Source organism: Notamacropus eugenii, chromosome 7, assembly GCF_028372415.1.
Source record: "Notamacropus eugenii isolate mMacEug1 chromosome 7, mMacEug1.pri_v2, whole genome shotgun sequence".
Classification (NCBI taxonomy): Eukaryota; Metazoa; Chordata; class Mammalia; order Diprotodontia; family Macropodidae; genus Notamacropus; species Notamacropus eugenii.
In genome coordinates, this window is record NC_092878.1 from 19,707,408 (window position 1) to 19,732,557 (window position 25,150).

The window sequence follows — 25,150 nt, forward strand, 5'->3', positions numbered from 1 at the left end:
ACAGTATCTGTAAATTGGAGCTTCTTGGGAACCTTACCATTTATACAGAATTAATTTTTTTGGACTTCATGTAGGACATCCCTCATAGAAGTGGCAAACACCTTAGGTAAACATGCATCTTTCTGTTTCAATCCTAACTTGATATTAATAATGAGAGGGAATATATACAGTGAAGAAGTCTGCTTTTACTTCTTCCAAGCACTCTTGCATGACTGAACACACACATATGAAAGGCACCTTGTTGGAGGGATGTCTTTAAAGAATGTTTTTTTTCCTATCAAATCAGTCGAGGGTTTTTTAGCTTGCTTTTGTTTTTTGTTTTGTAATCAACAAATAAAAAGTACAGTGAAATCTTTTATTCTCAATGTTCAGTCAATTACATGACTGCAGTGCTGTGATCTGCTATGACATACTGCTTTTGAAAGCCTCCTTGGGTCACCTTTTCATACCTTCATTTAGATATACTCAACGATTATAAATTTAGAGGTAGAAGAAACCTCAGAAGGTCTGTTAGTAGAGTCTTTTCATTTTACAGATGAGAAAACAGAGGTATAGAGAGATCAAGTGAGTTGCCCATGTCAATTAAAGTCAATATGTAACATGATTTGAATCCAGGTCTCAGCACCAAACCACTGTACCTTGCATGGTACTACATTGCTTTCTCATTAAAAAAACAAATCACTTTAGAGAAAGTTGGTAATTATTGATATTTTCTGGTCTCTTTGTTGTTGTTAGGTCTTGAATTTTCTTCTAGGCATTTGGCGTCTTCGACTTCTTTAGGATAATTCAGTATCTCAAAACTGCGTCGCCCCATGCAGCACTGATTTCCTCTCTGTACCTCTGGTCTAGTCAAGTCACTCTTGCTATCTGCACTTTTGTCGTGCCATTTCTAGTTCATCACACAATGCACTGAGGACTATGATATTACAAAGTAAATATGGCTGCTAGACTCTTAATGAAAAAGTTGACATGTTACAGAAATCTTGATAGATATTTATTTTTAACTATTGTTGTTTTCCTTCTGCTCATCCTTAAGTGCTCACAAGATGATGTGACTTGACTGGGTCTCCTGTTAAGCTTTCTACAAATTTGGTTTCTCTCCATTGCTTCTTCCTGCTTTATAAGGAAATACTGCTCATAATCTTCTACTATCATGCTTCAAAGGTTTTATAAATCAATGGGTATTTTAAGTCAGTGTTTCTAAACTAAGATGCCAACTTTCCACCTAGAAAGGGGATCAAGTGTTAGCTAGTTAAGGCAGTCTGATGAAACTGGCTTAGGAAGTAAGTGACTAAGTTTGCAATCATCTATTTCTCATTTTTTGAAACCAACAGTTTGTTAAAAGAAGTCAAGTGGGAAATGTCTTACCTGAATGCTGTATCTCCACCTCATTTTTATTCCTTCTAGTTCGGTATTGATTTTGTCCTTTGTTTTAACAAACTGTGAGCTGAGTCCATAGACTGCTCCTGCAGAAAGGACTGCTACATTCAACTCAATTCAAGGAGCATTTATTAAGCACTTACTATGCACAGGGCACTGCGTTAAACAGTCCCTGCTTTCAGAGAGCTAAACTTTTATGGGAGATGGGGGAGGGGAGAAAGGAAGAACAGATACAGGTAAATAAATACAAAATATATACCAAGGTATTGATGAAACTCGGGAGAACACCAACCTCTAGAGGTGGCATGAGTGTTAGAAAACAGCTGATTTCACTTTTCTTAATTGATCTAGTGCTCACTCTGTCCAGTATCTGCTACATTCACGATATACAGGGATATGGTCTCTACAGAGTCTACAAGGTACGAGAAAAACAGTTTTGTCACTTCTTTTACTTGAAACCCCGGGTAACCTTATGTTGTTCTCATTTCATTTAGCTGTAATGTCCCTTTTGAACTCAGGTTTCACTCACTCACTACAACAAAGAGCATCAATAAATTTTAAGTGGGAGCACCACACGATGCTAACGTTCACCTGGTGTTGGTCTTTGTTTTCATGGGTGGTTGTGGCCAAAGAATTAGTCAACAAAGGGTCTGCCCACCAGTGAAGCTAAGAAAGTAGTCAAAGTGTTTTCAGAAGGGCACATGTCAGAGCTTGCACTGTTAGCATTAACATGGCCTTTGAGAATCCAAGGTCACCTCCACAACGATCAGAAATTCAAACAGGACTTTGTGGAAAACAATGCACATGACTGATATTCAAGAAATGTTTAAAACTGAATTTTTCATCTGAAAATAAGTAGCTAAGAATGTCACAAAGGTCTACCAAATGCACAGAATGCTAGAACTACTTTAAGTACCCACTATGAACTAATGTGATTACGAAGAAAAGAACGATGGATCTAGAGTAAAAAGATCTGGGTCTGAATCCCAACTCTGCTCCTTAATAGTTGTGAAGGGCTACACCAGTCACTTAGCTCCTCTGAGCCTTGGTTCTCTCAGTTTTAAAATGAAAAGAGTGGGTTCTATTGACTTTTCCAGCTCTATATCCCATGATTCTATCTTGATCAAGATAAGAGTTGAATGTTCTTCAAACATGATGAAATGCTACTTTTTTTTTTGTAGTAACAAAGAAGTGGAAACAAAGTGGATGGGCATCAGCTAGGCAATGGATTAGTAAACTGTGGTACAAAAACACAAAGGACTGTACTGTAAGAAACAGGAATCAGCTAGACGACTCAAGGGACAAGAGCACTGGGCCTGGAGTCAGAAAGACCTGAGTTCAAATCCAACTTCAGACACTCACTAGCTGTGTGACACTGGACAAGTCACTTACTCTCTGTTTGCCTTAATCTACTGGAGAAATGGCAAACCGCTCTAGTATCTTCGCCAAGAAAACCCCTTGGGCAGTATGGCCTACTGGCTCACAAAAGAATCAGACATGACTGAGCAACAACAATAAAACTCCTGTGAACTGAGGCAAAGCGAAGTACGCAAAACCAAAAAACATACACAATAACTGAAATGGAAAGGACAAAAAAAAAAAAAACTGAAACTGAATGCTGCATAAGTACACTGACCAACAACGGTCCCAAAGGACAGGACTACCAATGTACTTCCCTCTCTTTTTTGAAAAATGAAGGTGATAGTTGTGGGGCTTTTTTGAAAAACGAAGGTGATAGTTGTGGGGTTTTGTTGTAATGTTGGTTACTGCCTTTTCAATCCTTTTAAAACTCTTTGTTATACACTCAGCTGGGTATCTGACCCTACAGGAAAGTAAGGTGAAGGCAATAAGTGGGTGTAGGGGGGACGACAGAAGGGAGGGCAGATTGGGGAAGGGAGTCATCAGAAGAAAACACTTTTGAAAAGGGACAGGGACAAAAGAAAAAATAGAATAAGTGGGGCGTGGGATGGGATGGAGGGAAATATAAGTCAGTCTTTTACAACACGACTTATAGAAGTGTTTGGCAGAACTACACTTATATAACCTATGTTGAATTGCTTGCCTTCTCAATGAGGGTGGGTAGAGAGAAAAGAAGGGAGAAAATTTGGAACTCAAAGTTTTAAGAACAAATATTAAAAATTGTTTTTACATGCAACTGGGAAATAAGACATACAGGCAATGGGGTATAGAAATCTATCTTGCCCTACAAGTAAGGGGAAAAAGGATGGAGGGGGGGATAAGAGAAGAGAGGGCAGACTGGGGGAAGAAGTAATCAGAATGCATGCCATATTGGGGTGAAGGGGAAGGGAGAGATAGGGAGAAATTTTGGAACTCAAAATCTTGTGGAAATGAATGTTTAAAACTAAAATTAATTAATCAATAAAATAAAATAATTTGCTACAAGGGCTGGCTCTTTGAATAAGGACAAGAGGAACAAAATACTGGAAAACTAAGCCGATATAAAAACAAAAATATCTATAATTTTAATAGAGTACTTATTTTTGTGATCAATATAAGAAAATTCTTACACAGTAACTCTCTTACCATAGTCAATCCAGGCTGCATCCCAGCACGTATAGCCTCTATCTGAGTAGGTGTAAACTGAATAGTGTTGCTGTAAACAAAACAGTAGATTAAAACTGATAGAAAATATGGATAAATGACCTCATAACATATGCGAATCACTTGATGAATGTGTGCCATATTAACTATTACAACAGAAATTTAGACCAAAAGAGAAAGGACCTTCTTCCTTAATTATTTCCAAAATCCCTGAATATTACCATGCCCCACCAAAAAGGTGAAGCAGAGCTGAACACATCTTCTGGGGATGATCACCAACACTGTTATATTATCTACGGAGAGTCTTAGGGAAAATCAAGAATAAATCCCCTCTAGTACTGATTAGGGTGCATCTGTCATAGCACTGAGAACCCCAATCACACCCCGAACCACACAAAGAAGGGCCTGAGCTCCAACTCCCAACCAAGGAATACGGTATGACACAAATTAGGTTAAACAAGTAATATACCAGAAACAGTGCTAGATTATCACTAATAGCATACAGGTATGGGTACTTCTGTTTTTCAGGTGATATGGGAATACATTAGACTAGGCAAGATGCTTGTGTTCATAGGATCATTCATATAGAGCTGAAAGGAACTTTTAGAAATTATCTAGTCCATCTCCTCTCATGAGGAAACATTGGCACTAAGATTGTAATTGACTCATCTAAGATCATGAAAGATCTCATACCAGGCCAAGATTTGAATTCAGTATTTCTAATTTCAAATACAGATTTTTTTCTGCTGTACCATGTTGCCTCTAAGACTAAAATAAATTAAATACTGGCTTTTCTCTCCATAATTCCAAGTGTTTCTTTATGAAATATCCTAACGGTAGAATGCCAAAAAAAAAGTATGAGGTATTCTTTTGGTTCCCACATCTGAATAAACATCAGTTTTTACAAGGGCTTTCAGAAGAGTCCATTAACCTAGAGAATTTAAAATGTAGTTGAATTGGTAAGTATAACGACTGCCCAATTGCTAAGCAATAAAGTTAAGGTGATTTGTACCCAATCTAGATATATGTATACACAGTGTGTATATATTACACAGATATAATTGCATAAAGAGACATTACCGTTTTGGTTTATTATAAGGATAAGGACCTCTATTAGGAATAACATGAGGTTCAACAATTAAAGTTTCAGCTTCTTCAGTGTTTTCATCTTCTCTATCTGCTTCTTTCCGTTTCTTCCCTTTCCCATTTCTTATTGGGAAAGTTATCCTGTAACACACAAAATTTAATTACTTTGTGAAAGCTCAAGTTATCTAAATCTATTTTATATCCTGGCTGAATGTTATAGGCCCTAATTTCCAAAGGAGAAAGTGGCACTCATCTACAGCCTTGAGCTATCTTACCTACAGCATCAGCACTACTTTTAAAGATGAACACCTTTCTAGAGCTCAAAGCTGGGCAGCTCGGTGGTGCAGTGGATAGAGCACCACTGCAGGAGTCAGGAGGACCTGAGTTCAAATCTCACCTCAGACACTTGACACTCACTAGCTGAGTGACCTTGGGCAAGTCACTTAACCCCAACCGCCTCATCCTGGGTCATCTCCAGTCATCCTGATGAATATCTGGTCACTGAATTCAGATGGCTCTGGAGGAGAAGTGAGGCTGGTGACCTGCACAGCCCTCCCTCATTCAAAACAAAGCCAAGTGCAAGTCATGTCATTATTTCTCTGATGGCATGGTTGAACAAAGGACGAATACATTCAGAGCGCAAAGCAAAGTAAGACAAGGAGTCAACCACAACCATTTGGGCACTCACTTCCTTTTACCTCTACCCTCTTGAGTTTGGGACTTTCTGACTTTTTTAAACTAACAAATTTGGTTAATGAGATCAATAGGATTTAGAACCCAAAGGGGCCTTAGAGTTCACTCTGCTTGTCCCCCTCATTTTGTTGGTACCAACACAGGGGCTAAATAACTGGCCCAAGAAGACACAGGAAATAAGAATCAGAATGATGATGTGACATTCTTACTACAAGACGAAAGAAAGAATGAGATACAACAAACAGATGGCCTGAGATACTAAGTGAATAAGAGAAAAGTCTCAGGCAAGTTGGATAAATTCTTTGTAGACAATCTGAAGAAAAACTAAAATCAACAAAGGATAAAAGGGGTGAAGTGACTATAGTCTTCATTAATGGGAGTATTCATACTGATAAAAATCAAAGAACCTTCTAAGACCATAGTAAAATGTATTTCTTTAATATTAAATCACACTAGAAAGTGAGTGTTTTGTAATTTATGAGAGTAGAAGGACAGAATTCTCCCTTTTAAAAAAACCCCAAATCATTTGCCTATTTGGGGGAAAGATAACTCAGTAGTTGAGAAATCATTTTTATAGCATATGATATGCTACTTTATTGGAATAATGGCATGTTTGTGTATTCCACAGTGTATTCCACTTCAGTAAGAAGTTATTAACAGCAGCTCTCAGGCAACAAACACTGGCAGAACGTATGGCACCATACTGGATAGCTTTTCTTGATGTTTTCAAATAACACCTATATATAATAAGGTTATCCATGGAACAGACTCAACTAAACAAATTTATAACCACCAGTACCTAATGCATGGCAAAGAGGGAACAAAAACTCAAATAAAATCCTGCCACAATATTCAAATTTTACTTTAGCCAATAATTTCAACCTCCTTCCTTTGGTTGACTACAGAAATGGCAAGAAATCAATTTCTAAAATGCAGTGTTTGAGTCTCTGACCTTACCTGAAAGGGGGTACCTGTAGGGCTGGGTTATCCACAGTAACTTGGACATTATAACCAGGAAAACTGGCTTTTAAGTGATCAATGGAAAGAAATGTATCATTGAAGTCAAGACAGGAAATCTGATTAGGCATTTTTGAGTAATGGGCACTACTTGGGTCTCCATATCCTAGGATGATGTCGTGCAGCCAGTCAGGTACCACACAATCTGTATTCATCAGGTTTCGAATGGTCTCTAATACAGCCTGTCAGTAACAGAAAAAAATGATTGTGTTAACGTGACATCTCAAACATCTGAGCTTCACTGGCATGCAGAAATGGCTCTCTAAACTAATCCAGCATTCCAGAGTGTTTCAGGGCAAGAAGTTATTTTCTGCTGACAGGTGCTTGGCTAGACTGAATCAGCAGCTATATTTTCTACTGATACCAAAGACTGAATTAAACAAAAGATCAAACTTAACTAGAACAGTTTATCCATTAGGAGGTCATTTAGACATAATGACATAAATGAGTTCAGCACTTGGTTCCTAATGGAAAGTAGAGTAATCTGACTCAGGGTCTGCATAGCAACAAGTAAACATCATAGAAAGAGTCTATAAAGAAAAAGCTTCCACTCTGAAACTCTTCAAACTTTCATCTGCCACCCTAGAAAAAAAATTACAAAAACAACCAGAATTTCAGGCAAATATCGTGAAACCCAATAAGCTTGAAATCACCAGACATCAACAGAGAGAACTGTAGTAATATTTAACAAGAAACTCACAGAGGGATAAAAGCAATTAGCAATTGCTAATAACCAATTTCTTTGAAACTGACAAGAGGATCTGCAGGGTCTAAAATCAATCACATTTATGCTATGATATTATACAAAGGAAAAATATTTAAAACAGTGATAATGTTCTCTCTCTCCTTCCAAATGCTTCAGAACTAGAATACAGAATGTTATTTTTCTTCTAAATTTTGATTGAATTTCTTCTACTATTAAACAAGATTCATTAATCATTCCAAAGAACAAAGGGTTGTTTTTATCATGACAACCAAAGTCCAGTATAATTTTACAATGAAGGTCATCTGAAATAAATGGTATAAATAAGAAGAAGACTAAACCGGCCAAATGGAATTTACTAGCACACAACCAAACAGTAATGGATCTGATGTGCCAAGCTCAATGGGGAAGATGATTGCTGGGTACCTGAGTTTGGGAACACATGTAGCAGTCCAGAAGACTGGGCTGCCATTTCCTCACATGTAAAATTAGGCTAGACTAGATATTTTCTCTATTGTTTGATGATTCTCGGTTACAGAATTAGAAGATGTTAGAGCTGGGGACCTGAGCAGGCACTGCCAGATCAGAAGTCCAGCTCTTTTATTTATTCTACCTGTGTGACCTTGGACAAGTCACGTAACAACTCTCTGGCCCACACTTCCTCATCTGTAAAATAAAAGGGCTGCACTAGGTACTTTCTAATGGCCTTTCCAGTTCTAAATATCAAAGAGATGGAAACAATTCAACTGGACCCTTAGACTCGGGAGGCGTTTACCAATTAATATTTCAGAATAAGTAGTAAAAGAGAAATCTTCATTAGCACAACCTTCCATTCCTCTGTACCTAGAATATATGCCTAATAGAGGCTATTTTAGAGCCCAGGTGCTGGGTATAAAGTTAAACCAGTCAATTATCAAGTTAATTTGACGTTTTGGTAAGTTTTCTTGTGTCTATTCACCTATTACAACCCTCTCAGTGATTTTCCCAAGGTCACACAGGTGGCATCTGCCAAAGCAAGGATTCAAACTCAGGGGACAAACTCCAAATTCAGGATCCTTTCCATTGTCACCACACTAACTGTCTAAAGCATTTTCTTTGTTGTTGTTTTTTGATTAAAGGGGCCATCCCTTGAGTAACAACTTAAAGAACCCTATTCATTGAATGGGCTATCTCACTCAAAGTGAGAATGTGATAAGACCTGCCTGAAAGAGCCAGGGTCTCCCATTGCATCCTGGGCCATCTCCAGTTGTCCTGATGACTATCAGGCCACTGGACCCAGATGGCTGAGGAGAAGAAAGTGAGGTTGGTGACCTTGCACAGCCCTCCCTCATTCAAATCAAAGTCAACTGCAAGTCATGTCATCATCCTGATGTCATGGAACTCTTTGAGAATGAAAGAACAAACACAACAACAACTGTCTAAAGTGTTTTCTTTAGTTTCCATTTGCATAATATTCTTCCCCTCCCTGCCCTTTTCCCTTATTTTTAACTTTTCCAGCTCAGTTATATTCTAGATACCAGAACTAAGGCACTATGAAAAGCAAATTTTAACTTAGTATTACTGCCCTCTACTTTATATGAATTTAACTGGAACCAAATTGTGGAGAGAAGAGAATGTGGCTCTCCTAGCAATAAAAAATATGTACGTTTCCACTTTTTGCTATTTATTTCAAAAAGAGAAAAAGGGACAATGGGAATCCCTTAGCTGACGGTTGATGATACAGCTTGAGGAGGAAGGAGGGCAAAGCACTCTGCTCTTCTGGAGAGAGAGAATTTCAATTATAGGAAGTAACCTTAATTCTCAGAAACTTCCTCAGTAATTACAGTATAGAACAGGAATAGCCCTAAGCTGTTGCTTTAACATTATTATGAAAAAAATAAATTTGAAAAATACTTTCCGGGTGCCAAAAGACTAAAGCTTTTAAAGATAAACCAGGGAAAAAACAATATTCTTGGCTATAATGGAAATATATGAAGCCTCTGAATTTAAAGTGATCACAAACACTGGAAAATAGCACTTTTTCCATATCCACAACTACAAAATTACAAACTAAATCACAGAATTACTTTCATATAACTTTAACAACCTATGTTAAAAACAAAAAGGTTATGAGGGGAAGGAGAATAAAGTCCTTACCAAAAATAAATATTTTGGAAATTTGTGAACCTCATTTACCTAAGCTCTCTGTTCCCCTCACCCTCTTTTTCCAAATTAGAAGTCAAAAATCCAAGTTATGCTGATGAATCCTGCTCATACACACAAAGTCTATCAAAAACACAAAACAACATCTCCCCCAAAATAACAGTTCATGGTTCCACAATTCAGATACATTATAGCTTAAATTATTTCTCATGAAACACAGTTATTTTATAGTAAAAGTGTATTTTAATACAGGAGTGAGTCTACTTCCAGCTACAGGTTCTAAGCATACTTCAGTGCTTAATTACTGAAGTACTATAGCTCACTCATTGAAGATTATACTTCAGATTATTATCTAGAATTATGAATGATATACATAAGACATCAAAAATGAATGTTTAAATTTTTAAATCTTTATTACAGAAGTGTATTTATTATACATAACTCGGGCTGGTCAGAACCTGATGGACTTAAGTACTTACTTCACTATGCTCAGTCTCAGTAAGAAAATCGAAAAAAGTTCACCCACTCCCATTTGAATTGTCAATAGAACCAGAAGTTGAAATTCCAAGCAGAAACCAGAGGGATAAGAAGCAAAGCTCCCAAAAGCAAATAAAGATTCTCCATATAAGAAGAGTCTCTGTTATCAAGCTCCACATAATTGATCAGTTCATGGGCATTCCCAGCATGGAAGGGGACATGGTTGGAAATGCTTGCTATTAATACAAGTTTAAGATAGCCAGTAACTCTTCTACCTTTCAGTGACTGCCATGCCAGCACCATCTCCCAGTGATCCCAAGACTTCAAGGAAACAAAAATACGCCCCTGCGAGAAAAGTCTACTTTACAAAAATCAAACTCCAATGAAGTAACTGCCCATGCACAGAACAATAATCTTTTCTGAAAATTCATCCTCCTTTCTGTAGAGTTAATGGAACATGAATATCTTCCCCGTCCACTAACAGGCCCATGTGACCACACCCCACCAATCACAAATACATCTCATGCTGAGTCACACAAAGCCAGCTACACACATGGCCTCTTAAGTCTTTCCACGCTGAGCCAATCAGGTACCGAGTAAAACCATATACATAAAGAGTGTTGAGAAAAGGAGTGTGAAGAAGAAAAGGAGTGTAAAGCATTGAGCCTTGAGAAAATTAGTGGCAGCAGTAACAGGGGCTGGCCAGGCAGCAGGTACTTGTCGAGAAGGAAGGGAACTAGAAAGGGAAACTGGCTGCAGGGGAACCCAGCCACAGGAAGGACACTTAGCTTAAGACTCTTTTAAGTGGCTGTTATTCAGGAGCCTCCTGACTGTGAAAAGGAATTGAGATGGTGCTGCTCCCAGGGCTGGTAATGTGTGTAAATATTTTTGTTACCCCTGTTGAGCCTTGTTTTCCTATATTTCCATAGTGATATTTTTTGTCTGGTCTTAGTGTAGAGAATAAACATTATACTGGTTCAGTTTTAAGTGAAGAGTATTTATTATATGTTGTGATTCAATCCTTAAAATATATATACATATTCACAGCAGTTGCTCATATAGCACTGGCAATACACCTTCCCAAAGAAGGATATTTATTTTCTCTAAATTTTATTTAGAGAATTAATAAACATGCTCAAACTTGATTTTATATTAATAACTACTCTTCTCTGAAGAGCTAAAAGAGCTATATAATTCTGAATACTTTCAATATCCTTGGTAGATGGATCAACAGTCAGAATATAGAAAAAAAAATCTAGCCTTTTCATTCTCAGTGCACTGGCTTTTCATTTACTGGACCCCACCACATGCTGATATTGATCATAGTTTGTATGTAGTTTGAGTTGTTTGAACAGTAGAGGTGATGGGTTGCTAGTCAACCATGGTCCTATAAGGAGCTAGGCTCATTGTTCCTACTGCCCTTTCTTCTCTGTGTGTCCTTCTTTCTTCTATACTCTACTCTCCTGGCACAAGTCAAGATTCTTCTTTGCCTCTGCCAACAACACCAGATGAAGACCAGAAAACAATTTACAGATTATAAAATTGTAGGAAAGAGGCAGAATAACTCAAAAAAAAGGACACATTTGAAGAGGAGAGTTAGACTTGATATAAGGAAAAACTTCCTAATAATTAACACTACCTCAAAGTGAAATGGGCTGCCTTGAAAGTTGGTGGGGCCTTGGCTCATTAGCAGATGGTGACCATTTGTTAGAGATGTTACAGATGGGATTTCTCCTCATAAGTAGGACTTGATGGACTCTGAGATTCCTTCCTTTTCATATTCTGTGACCTATTTGACCTTGGGCAAGTCACTGAATGTCTCTGAGCTTGGAAATGGAGGAAGACTAAGTTATCTCTAAGGTCTCTTCTATTCTCTAAATCTCATAACACTATCTAGATGGCTCAAACAGGAATGAAGCCTAGGGCTGTGACTTTATTAGTTCCAACAAGGGAGTCAATCTCTATCAGGTCATAAAATGCACAGATACTATTTTGAAGGGAGGGGAAAAAAAGATGATATCAATAAGAGTTAGTTTAGAGATTAAACACTGAATCAAATAGTTCAGAGAGTCTTTTAATAAACTGTCATACAGATTATGGTGAGTCAGGACTAACTAGAGTGTGTCTGGAAAATGCTGTCTGAAGGACAAATTTTAATAGAAAAGACTCTTCTACTCTAATGGTAGGTATTGGCTGAGCAAATGGCTCAGAAAAAGGAAAAGCTATACCTTCAATAGGGCTCTCTTGACTTTTGAGTAAAATTAAGCAGTTTACATTTGAAAGTCACCAAACTCACTCACAAGAGTCTTCAAAGGACAAAGATTTTCATTTGGGTTTCTCCATTTTAAGTTATGCACTAAGCTTTTAAAGTAATGCTTTGTATTAAGGAAAGAGGTTTCTTTCACCAACCATTTTCACTTGTCAGAAGCTAGGTTTCTTCCATTTGTTACCCACTTTATCGTGTATAAAAACCATTGTAAGCCTAGAGTCCCTTGTTAACTATCATGCTGCATACCTTAAAGTTGTTTTCCTTTGGTTTTCTCCTCATGATGATGTTAAAAGTCTCATACACATCTTCTCCTCCATTCTGGATAGTATTGGTCATATCTTGTTGATACTGGTTTGGATCAAGAAATACTCTATAGGTTCTAGAATCTCCTCTTAGTCTAGGTTTAGGTTCAGGTCCTACACACACAGAAAAATAAACCAAATTAAACAAGATGCATTTGAAAAGGTACTAACTAAAAAGCACTTAGTACCTAAAATAAAAATAATCATGTTCAAGAATGCTATGACCACTGTGATTTTCCTCCCGTTCTTCCCCCTAAACTTTATTCATCCAAAGTCTACCTTACCCTTCCAAGTTCAGCCCAAATCCCTTTTCCCCATGAGGTCTCTCCCAGCTGATACATAATATCTGCTTTCTCTGGGCTCACACAGCATTCACCAGAGGCACCATTGACAGGATATCACGTATCACAGACATTTTTGTACATGAATATCTCTCCCAACTGTAAGATTCTGAAGGGCCAGGGACAGATTCTATACTTGTTTACATCTTCTAATGCACTTAATAAAACATTACATATAACAGATCCCTAAATATTTGCTAAACCAACAGATTTCAGGGTTTAATGAACAGTTTTTCCTATTCATTAAAGTCTGCATACTATCTACATCTCTCATCATAACATACTTCCACAGACAAATCTCATGTACATGAAACAAAATTCTAAATACACTGAAATGTAGGGCTGCTAAAAGGCTAACAGTCACAAATACAACTCCTATCAACTTATCTTCCTCCTTCCCCTATTTTTCTAATTCTTCTACTCTCTCTTTTTAAAAAAATTTTTTATTTTTTAGTTTTCAACAGTCACTTCCATAAGCTTTTGAGTTTTAAATTTTCTCCCTCTCCCCTCCCCAAGATGGCATGCAGTGATGTAGGATAAATACGCATATGCACACGCACACACACATGCACACGCACTCATATCAAACTTATTTTCACATTACTCACGTTGTAAATAAGAATTAGAACCAATGGGAGGAACCACAAGAAAGAAGAAACACAACAACAAAACTGAGAGCAGACAGTCTGCATTCAGACATAGCCTTTTCCATCCTGAGTCTTTTGGAGCTGTCATAGATCTTAGTCTTGCTGAGAGGAGACAAGTCTGTGAAAGTCAGTCATCACACGGTACGGCTGTTGTTAGGTACACTGTTCTCCTGGTTCTGTTCACTTCACTCAGCGTCAGATCACACAGGTCTTCCCAGGTTTTTCTGAGGTCTGCCTGCTCATCACTTCTGACAGCACAACAGTATTCCACCTTCTGCTCTCTTAAACATGGAGATTCTAATTCTAGCCACATATTCAATTTTTTTTTCCACTGCCCTTCTATGGTGGAGGGTAACTCCATCAGAGTTCTCAGTAACCTAACCAACACAAAATCATAATTGGGAGGCAAAAGTATGTCCAAAACAGGGTTCTGTACACTTCGTATTAGCTTTTGTCACCTAGCATTCAATGCAGCACAGTATATAATGTATCATAACTAACATATATGTGATATTATATCATCATATATGTAATATAAAATGATGCCTACTCTAGCTTAGAAACACCATGGCATGATGGAGTGACCAGTCAATGGAATCAGGAACACCTGGGTTTGAGTCTAGCCTCTGATATACTGCCATGTGGGCAAGGCACTCTAACAGTATAAGGTGTATATATATATATGGACTGCTGATCTGCAGAAGTGGTGGGAGTTTCCACTGCAAAATTCCTTTTTACTGATGAAACCACAAGTCCTGACAAAATAACAAACACTGATACTTATACAGCAAAATATCTTAGATATATTATCTCGGATAATCCTCAACAACAGCCAGCTCTAGCTTAATGTAAGTGGACCATTCTGCACACCTGCCCAGCCCCTTAGGCCTCCACAGAGCCCCAACCCCTCTACGGTCCTGCAGCCCCCCACAGACGGAGCTGCGTCAGTGCCTACTCCTACCCCCACCACAGCCCAAGCAACTTCAGTGTCTGGTGGCCCCCAACCCCAGCCAGAGTGACTTCAGTGATTAAGCAGAAGACCACTAGCAGGGCTACAACAGTACTGCCACCTCCTCCTACCAGAAGCTGAAGTCAGAGCCCAGGTCAGCAAAGCGTCCTGCCACCCACAGGCAGTCAAATTTGCCATAATGTGAATTTACATAAAGCAAGAACTGTCTGTACTCTAGGAATTATTATCTCCATTTTACACAGACGAAGAAACTGAGGATGAGAGTGATTAAATGACCTGTACACAACCAACAAGGGTCATAGATGGGACAAGGTCTTTCAAACTCTATTCAATGAGTTATTATCTGAGTTATAGTGGCAAAAGTCACCATTGGTGCCACAGCCAATAGCTCAAGGGAAGCCATGACTGTCTGGTCAGTAGCTGTAACAGGAATTCTGACTGGGACAGGGAGTTAGAGAGTGTCTACATTCTCTTGGAATCAGTTATAAAATAATGAGGAGTTCATGCTACAGTCTAAAGCAGTGGTATCCAACTTAAACGAAATGGAAGCCTGTAGGGTCATGTACTGACATTACCTATGTACTGTTACATATATGTGTATACACACACAGGCATACACACACACAGACACACACACACACACACTTTTTAAATTTTGTTAAACATTTCCCAACTCCATTTTAATCCGGTTCAAGCCACACTCCAGACTTTTGCAGGTCACAAGTCTGACACCTCTGGGAAGTGTCTCAATGAGCATACTATAAAACTGAGCCAACTAGTAGACAGACAAATGAGACAAATATATGATGGAGCAGAAGTAATCTGAAAAATTTTAAGAGATTTTAAGATACAAATTGTTCATGTTATATAGCTAAAAAGCCAAGTGCACTTTTTCCATGCAAAAATCTTTGCCCAAAAGTAACAATATATCATCGTACCATCTTCAATGACACGCCCTCTATCATCCAGCATGCCCTGGATTTCACAGCCTCTGACATACACCAGGCCAGTTTGCTCAACAAAAGGTCGCCTCCGGTCAAACTTGGTGCCGTAGGGCTTCGTGGGTCGTACCGTAATTAAAAAACAGACATCATGCTTGCGCAAACCTAGTTAAAAGAAGACATTTTTCAAGTTATTTAGCTAGCATGTAATTTTTACTATTATCTTTTGTCTAATTGTGGACTAAACCTATTTTTTGGTATGACAGTAAAAACAATAAATGCTAAATGTCATTAATAAGTTAACCACCATACTAAAGAATACCTTCTATAGTAAACATGACTATAGTTGATGTCTTTCATGCCACCTTTCCTACCTTTTATCTGCAATAAATATGGAAATTTTTCTTAATACAAATGAGGAAAATTTGCACCATAACCTAATTTCTATGTTAACATAATAGATTATGTATGTCACAGCTGCAAAAACTGGATCTTTGTCACATTCCCACTATCAGTTCACGTTCCACATTTAGAATTTCGCTATGTGGCCAAAAATATGGCTGGTGTGCAAACTGACGAAATAATATTTAGAAATTCTGTCAGTTAAAGATAATCTATCAGCATCACTTCAAGGAAATATTTTTAACGATGTGACTTGTCTCAAAGACCAACTAAAGTGTAATTCACCAGACAAAAACTCTTGATAACATTATCTCTACCAAGCTTATGGAAAAGAATATGGGGTTTCAGTTTGTGAATGTTAAAATTTGAAAACACAGAACAAAATAAGGTATTTATGTTAAATCTAAAGTTTCTCAATGATTACACTATAAAATGCATCCAACTAGTTTCTCCAGTTTTATTAAAGGGACACTATTAAGACAGGGAATCTAAAATTAGACTACACAGTATGTAACGTCAGACCATCTGCTAGCACTCCTTTCCTGATCTGTTCTCATGAACCGGCTTCGCACTAATGAGAATGTACATTTCATCACCCTGCTTGCTCAAAAACTTGACAGCAAAGTTTCAGCTAGCTCACCCAAAAGAGCAAACAGGGATTGCAGTTAACACCATCTCACAACAGTGGTCCAGGATGTGAAAACAAGACTACCCTAAATCAAAGCACTGTTTTGGTAGCATGTCAAATGGGAATAAAGCTAAAAATACCAAATCCATTCCAGAAAACTGATTTCACTGTTGTCTATTTCTCAAAAGAATTTAAGGACTCTTCCTATATAACAAAGCAAGAGGAATTAGTGGGGACATAGGCCTGGATTTTGGATCCTAACTTGCAGGGAGACTATCCACATCATTAGTATCATTGATAAAACCTTAAGACTAGAAGGAAGATGATGGGCTCCTACTGTCACAGAAGTCCCTAGTGGAGCATCCATCAACCAACCAACATTTACTAAATGCCTACTATGAGCCAAGTACTATGCTTGAAGATACAGATACAAAGACAAAGAATGAAATAATCTAACAGATACTTTATAAAATTCGTCCTTATGTTAAGCCAAAATCAGCTACTCTTTGAACTTATTTTCCAAACCCTAAACCTCTATTGAGTGCATGCACGCGCAACACACACACACACACACACACACACACACACACCATTACAAGCTATAGACTTGTAAGTTGGGGGAGGGGAAAATACATACATACATACACCCATGTACTCACCAATTTTCATGATTTTCTACTGACAAAACAAAGTACAAAACTATCTGATATGTTGTGAAGCATACAGACTCTTAAGTATTATATGCCAGACCCACTTAACAGTACAATCTAATACAAAAAATCATTACACTCCCCTCCTTTAAAAAAAATAATCTGAAGTAGTTCATTGGAGTGATCTCATCAATGTGGGATATTCCAACTCCAAAAGTATGGATTCTAATTCATCCTAACATCATTCTGCTTAACATTTGTGTATTAACATGAATCCCCCATAGCAGGTTTATCCCACTGGCTGGGAATCTCCCTCTAGGTCTCGGAACATTACATGGCCATTTGCCAGACATCTTCGTGCTATGCCGTCTAGGCTTCAGACCCTACTTCCATCTGGAGCTGACGGTCCCAAATCCTATTATCCTGGGCTCAGAATGGCAGGCTCTTAGCTTAACCTGCCTGGTCTCAGGACCATGAAGTCTTCTTGACCATCTCTATGCCGTGCTATCACTCATATACCCAACTCCATTCTAGCTAAGAATGATATTCAAAACAACACTGTTATTCCTAATAATGACATGCCAATCAAATGCCCTATGATTCCACTATCCACTCTGACTCCCCCATACGTTGTCTTCTCCTAATAGAATGTTAATGTCCCTATGGAGATGGATGGTTTTGCTTACTTGTATTTTCATCCCCAGCACTTTGCACAGTGCCCAGGACACTGTAAGGACTTAATAAAGGCCTTCATTCATTCATTCATTCATTCATTCATGTACCAGCAGAATACGAAGAATGTCTGTTAACCCTTGCTCTCATTACATGATCGGTCAATTTTCTTGTTTGATCACCTATCTCTTCCATGACTTGTATGTATTTTGTGCCATTTCACGCTTTCCCACAAATAATACCCTGGTGCCAATATCAGACATAAGCCAGAATCTGACCTGCAAGTCTGACCATAGGTGTAAATAACTCTATTAAGCAATCTTTCTTGGTTTGGACTATATATATTTTTTTATCCTTTAAAAAATAATATTATGATAAACTGCCTCTGCTGTATGAGGACCAGTCCAACTGGACTTAGTGATGAACAATTTGGCTATGAAAATTCATGAAAAAACATATAAAACAGATATATATAATGTGTGATCTCTGGTCTGTTTCTACAGAGACAGCAGCAGAATAGCAGAAAAAAGAAAGAGAAGAATTAGAGGTTTTAGGCTTTCTAAAAACACCAATTAAATTATTGTGATTTACTCGCAGAATCTCAGAGCTCTAAGTTATATATAAGCTCTAAGCTATATAGTCCAACCCAGATCTGAACAAGCCACATTTCCCTCCAACATCCCGAGTGTTTATCTAGCTTCTGTTTGAAGATCACAGTGAAGAGAAATCAGCTACTCTGGAAGGAAGGCTCTTTGAGGGGAGGAACTTCTGAAGAGTTTGAATTGTTATAAAGCTTTTTCTTTTACCAAAGGTACCATTATTCCTACTTCTGCCCAAAAACCTACATCTAATCTTTTTTTTTCTACATAATAGTCTTTCAAATACATATCTGATGACAGCTATTGTGTTTCCCCCCTAATTCAGATGGCCAGTATGGATCCAGATCCTCAAAGAAAGGCCTCGCACCACTCCAACATGGGCCTCAGGCACAAGACTGGGACCTGAGCTCAAGACCTAGGACCACACCAACCTCTGACATAATGACGAGGCCATGGGCAAATTACCCAACCTTGCAGAGCCTCAGTGTTCTTCATGTGTAGTCTCCATTTCACAGGGCTGTTGTAAGGATCAAATAAGATAACTTAAGTAAAGAGCTTTGAAAACCGTAACCCTTTGTTTCCAGTTTCTAAGCAGTTCTTTATCCATGACCAAATCCTTCCCTCTAATACATGATGACTCAATTGTTAAATAATCTTTGCTGTAGGATCTTGAAAAAGGCTTTCTGAAGGTCTAAATAAATTAAAACTACCGATCTCCCTGTGTCTACATGCTAATTTACTCCATCAAAGAACTCTAGTAGATTAGTCGGTATTAATACATTTATTTCTTTCCAAACACTCACAGATTGGTAATGTTTAATTAACTGTTCAATGATCCTGTGTTTCATTATAAATTCCAGAATTTTTCTCCAAATAAAAAGATAACTCAATAATATATAATTTTAGGATATACTTTCAGACCCTTTGCCTAGACAGGTGTTGCTGTGGTGACAATACATCAGGTCTCTGGGATAATGATTGTTTGTAATGCCACATTTTCACCAACAGTTCCACAACAAGAGGCAGAGTAGCCATGGGGAAAAAAGTGACAGTTGTTAAATCATAGGACTTTAGTGCAAACCCAAGCTTGGCCTCTTGCTACCTTCCTGAAACTTAGGATTCTCCTTTGGAAAATCAAGGGGCTGGAGGACATCACCATTAAGATTCTTTATAGTATAAACCTATGACCCACTTTAAATTTTTTCATTGAGTTCCTTCAAAATTCTTCATCTACTCTTAATTGGTCCCTCATACTGTTGTCATCAAGGGGTCAGCAATTTTTCAAAAATATTTTGCCAAACTTTTTAATCCAATATTTTTACAACTTCCTCCCCCTTCATTTTCAACATTATAGTCAGAAATTTCAACAAAGCAACATCCTCCACTCTTGAATCTTTTGCTCCTTTGTTTTTTAGATGACCCCACCCCGGGTCAGCAACACTGATTCCCTTCTTCAGTCTTGCTTAATGAATCCAAGCTAATTGGGTCAATTACCACACCATCTATCCTCATCCAGACCCTGATAGCTGCATGGCCATCTTTTATACATCTCTGATTATTTGCTGATCACACTTTGCAGAGAGGAATAATCTAAACCTTTTCTCCCAGTCCCTTAACTCTAACTCTACCTCCCCTCTCTAATCCAAAAGATGACTATTTTTCCAAGACCAATGAGAACTATATGATTTCCTCACCTCCAATTCTTCTACAAAATTTCTTCATGTGTTCAATCTCTTCCTTTTCTCTGGACTTAGGGAATAAAATGGCCTAGCTCCTGTCCAGAATTCAACCCTTTATTCATGCCCTAGATGCCCTGCACTCTCTTTCACAATGGTACCTGATAACCTCTTTCTCATCTTCAATCTCACCTCAGCTGGCCCCTCTTCCTCCACTTAAAAAACAAAAATACTTTGCTTTTCTCAACTGCTTTAAGCTATTAACTTTTATCTCCTCTCCCCTTCCCTACTAGATTTCTGGAATGAGAACTCTCCATTTGCTTCCACTTCCCTATTACCCACTGATTATTCAACCTAATGCAATATGGCTTCCATACCCATGGATCCAATGAAACTGCTCCCTGAGGTCACCAACATCCACTTAGTTGTTAAAAGCCAATGGCTTCTTCATCTTTCTGTCCCTTCCTTCACAATGATTCCCATTGGCTTCTGTGACACTGCTCTCTTGGTCCTTCTCCTGTTTGATCACTTCTCTTTCCTCTAGCTTATCTCCTTAGCCCACAACATAACATCATAACACACTGATTCTTCCCTAAAGAGGATGTTTATATTAATGCATACATAAAGCCCCAAAACAATTTATAGGTCCAAATAAACCCCAGATACAATTTACAGGTCCAAAATAAATGATAAATGTCTGATTCTGGGTGTTTTAGGACAACATTAAAAGTAGAGACTATTAAAACCCTGAAAACAAGTGTTCCCTTATCTTAGAAAGAATAGGCATTTTCAACATTACATTTGACACAAATGTATTACCCTTCCTCTGATATCGCCTTAGTGAAAGAAACCTGCATTACCACCTGAAAAGTAGAAGTCAACTTTAGTGTTTGAAAAACAAGAATACCTTGCCATTCATCTTTGATTTGGTCTCTGACATTCAAATTAATGGTAACATCTGCACGCACGCGGGTTGGCCAATTTTCACCAATGTTGGGTTTGGCAACTTCAACTACAGTGAAAGCCACAATGGGCTGAGCCATTCGAGCCCAACCACCAAACACCACACCTCCATACTCCGACTGCCTGAAAACCAAGAGGGAGAAATGATTAATTACACCAACAACAGTTATACTGCTACAGCAGTATCACAAATAAGTTTTGTGACCAGCTACCACCTAAGACCAGTATAGTCTTACTCCTTAGTATAAAGTTTCATAAAATTTTTCATCTCAGTCAAAATATCTTGCACTCTGCTATCCCTTCATTATAATAATGATAAGCTTCTAAAGAAAATGCTTAGGAAAGAGGAAAGAAAGCAATATGGGGGAAAAGATCTTTCTATGCAAGAAAGGGTCCTCACAGAGTTGAATCAAAGTTATAAGAGGATATAAGCCAACAAGACAACATGTGTGAATTTCCCCTTTATTTAATGCCACACAAACTTCTATTTAAGAAATGTGATTAGGGACTTAAAAAACACTTTGTATTGTTAAAACCAACAATACTCAGAACCAAACAACAGTATGACAAGGAAACACTCTATCCTTTCCTTGAAGATGGAAGCTGTAATGTGAAATCTGCAGAAGCCCCTCCTTCAGTAGGAAACGAATGACCAACAATGACATGCTGAAGGACACAGAAAACCTGTGCCCTTAGTGGAGGTTTCTAGTGTCATCAGCAAACAGTGAAGGTGATCCTTTAGAAGTGCAAATCCATAACACCAAGGAAAGGAAAGGGGGTGAGGGGAGAGTTGTGTTTCTAAGGGATGGAAAATTAGCTCTGGGATCCAATAACAACACTGATGTTTGAGACAGTTTCTTTAAGACTGGTTCAGAGAGTGCTTAGATTCTGGTGGAACCAGTCCCATATTTCCACTCATAAAATGTGATGTTAAAAATAGAGATTTCTTATAATCCTGGCTATCCTCCCTTGCTGGCTGAGCAGTCTCAAAACATGGTCTTTACAAGTGCCAAATAAAAATACATTTTCCTGAGTTGCCATCTCCAACATTCATGAATATTGAAAGGAGACTGGAACCTTTAAAATTTCATCATTTTTATCGCCTCATACTGGCCAACTAGAATCAATGGATTAAAGTTCTATCTTACAAATGTGAATGAATGTTATTTTCTTTCCCCCTACAGTAGCTATTTCAAAACAGTATCTAAAACTCTCCTTGATTAATAGAACACAAGACTGTGGGATCTAAGTAGAAAATAAGTGAATCACTGACGAATCCTAATTCAAGGTCTGAGACATGTCTATGGCTAGACTCAAAATCAGGACCTACCAGTTCAGGGTAGACATAAACTTGGGGCAGTCGCTCTACAGGGAGCCCAATATCCCTCCACCCACACTCATATAATGGGCAATAATTGCAGCAGCACAACTGTGGGCAGGGAGTAACAGATCAGCCAGTGGGTTCACAAATTCCCAACTGCCAGCCACATCCCTGCCTACTGACTCAACTGATTATTAAGTCAAAAATACTTTCCTTTAAATGCTATGCTTTATGGTCTCATCCAGAATAACTTTTCACACAGTAATTAATGGAAAATGTAGGGCTATGTATGAAGGGTAGCAAGAGAAAAAAAACAGACTATGATCATAAATAACATCTATATCGTTACCACCGGAAAATACTGGAAGTTACCTGAATCACTTTACAAGCAAAGAAATGGAAGCCCCCAGCAGAGAATGCTCTAGCAGATTCAAAATATAAAAATAATGAAGCTATTTCTATGTGAACTTGTAGACTCTGATACATGTTGATAAAAATGTCGGTCATATTTCAGGAACAGGACAGAAACTATCTTATTCCAGATATAATGGATGATAAGTAAATAACTTTATAAAAGTGGCACCTTAACTTACAAATTCCTTGGGAACAAATCTTTCTTTTTATGAAGTCAGCAACATCTAAATAAAAATAAAATCTTGATAAATAATACAAAGCATAGAATTTTGTGTTAACCTGCTGAAGGCCGAGCCGCAAGGGCTGATGGCAACGGTAGAACATGTACACGTCCCTTCATCACTGGAGTCACCTGCTCTAGCTCCGTTTCCTGACTAGTCTCCTCCTTTTAGAGTTTTCCACAGCCTTCACTACCCCTTTGCACTCCAACTTTAATAGAAGATATGACCCTAAAGCAGCAAAACTTTAATGCCTTCCCTTGATCCTAAGATTTTCATATGTGTATCTTACATTTTCTGGAGCACTTGACATTTTATTTAATGAATTTTTGCAACATAATTCATCCCTCCCACCTCCATGTGATACCTGAGAACTAATGCCTATGCCTCCCAAATAATTTTCAAATCTAGTTATGAAGTCAGTCATATAAGAAAGTATAACACTGCAAGGAGTCCTCATGGTTTAAAAGAGATGTCGAAGTACTAACCAAGGCTTCATTCTGCTGACTCCATCTTCAATATCCTGTCTTATTTCATATGTTGACTCTAACCGGAACAGATTGAAGTTTCTTAGCAGGTAGTCATGAAGAGTCAGAAACTGCAAATTTAGCTTGGGAAGAGCCAGACAACCTAAAAGGGAAGACATAAGGCATGGATGTACCTTCTGTTTTACGTCTTATAAAAATCTCATTAATAACATACAGCAACACCTTGTTCATTTGTATGGTGGATCAGACTTAACACCTAGGAATTACATACAGAGTAAAAAAAAAAAAAAAAGAGAGTCTATACGTTAAAAGACAAATTATTGATTCTGTGAGCTATAGCCACCAGAAAATGGTAACTGGTTTTCCATGAAAATTAACTTTGATGATGTGTTTTTTGGACTACACTGGTGATTATATCAGTAGAGAGAACACTCAAAGAGGAAACTTTATCTTTCCAATACAGTCATCCCTGTTCCTCACCTTAGGAGTTGTGTCTGGCCCTAAGAAGTAAAGGGACATATGGCCGGCAGGTTTAGAACCTAGGTCATCCTGATTCTGAGGCTGGTCCTTTATCCAGTATGCCTCACTGCCTATCAGGAAAATGAGTACATTACAAAAAAATTCTCTTTGCCAGGTGAGACTGACCTTTGAACATAGTTCCTGAGCGCCAAAAGAGACTTACGGCCAGCAGAAAATTAAATGAGTTGATGTGCTGCAGTAGACCCACCATATAGCTCTACAATGACATAATTCCTTTCTCCTGAACAGTTCTGTAACTTTTAAGTTCCCCATTAACTCTCTCTGGAGCTAAGGCAGAAAAGTCTTTAGAACACTGAATGCTAAATGGAATCTAGTTCTCACTTAGCTGGCTGACTTGAAAAAGAAGCAGCATCATAACCTACAAACACAAATTTTCCAGAAATCAGACACATTCCCAACTCTTAGACGTTCCCCACCCAATTAATGTTCCAATAGCCATTTCACACCTTTTCTGAAAGTAGCACAGATCTGTAAGAACACTGTAATTCTAAGGCTCAAAACAAGTTGAAGCTAGCAAAGGGTGTCAAGTATAAAAAGAGATTTAAAGTTTTCATTTAATTGACTTCTGCTGGTAACAAGATGATGATGAAAGAAAAGGACCATTCAAAATGAACAAGATGAAGAGTGTTATTAGAAACTATTTTATCAGAGGTAAGGACAAAAACAAGTAACTTTAAGGAAAATAAACATTCCAGAACTTGCAAATCCAAATGAAGGGTTCCCTCTCCAAAGAAATCTTCTTCAGAGCTATCTATCTGTTTTGTTACCACTGTTAAAACAGAGGCTACATCACGCAGGACCCAAAGGTTCTGCTGAGGAAAGGGGGCCTCAGCAGTGAGCTAGTCCTTACTGTTAACTTTACCGATGAAGAAACAAAGGCCCAGAAGAGTACGATGATTGCGTGATCACAATAATGACAGCTGATATTTACACAGCCCTTGCTATGAGCCACGCACTGTGCTAAGCACTTCATAAATAGCGTCTCATTGGGTGTTATTATTGTTCCCATTTTACAGATAAGGAAATGAAGGTTACACAGCAGAAAAACA

At 38.1% G+C, this 25,150-nt stretch overlaps 1 protein-coding gene across 1 annotated transcript in view; it reads right to left on the reverse strand.

Moving 5' to 3' along the window:
* Positions 1 to 25,150, reverse strand: part of AQR (aquarius intron-binding spliceosomal factor) — a 127,952-nt gene that overhangs the window by 39,837 nt on the left and 62,965 nt on the right. Inside the window, exons 17-23 of the mRNA XM_072622850.1 lie at positions 23,562 to 23,703; positions 21,065 to 21,243; positions 15,528 to 15,695; positions 12,576 to 12,745; positions 6,679 to 6,920; positions 5,023 to 5,169; positions 3,925 to 3,994 (exon numbers count right to left, since the gene is read on the reverse strand). Of these exons, the coding sequence (XP_072478951.1) occupies positions 3,925 to 3,994; positions 5,023 to 5,169; positions 6,679 to 6,920; positions 12,576 to 12,745; positions 15,528 to 15,695; positions 21,065 to 21,243; positions 23,562 to 23,703 (1,118 nt within the window). The remainder of the gene's footprint in view (positions 1 to 3,924; positions 3,995 to 5,022; positions 5,170 to 6,678; positions 6,921 to 12,575; positions 12,746 to 15,527; positions 15,696 to 21,064; positions 21,244 to 23,561; positions 23,704 to 25,150) is intronic.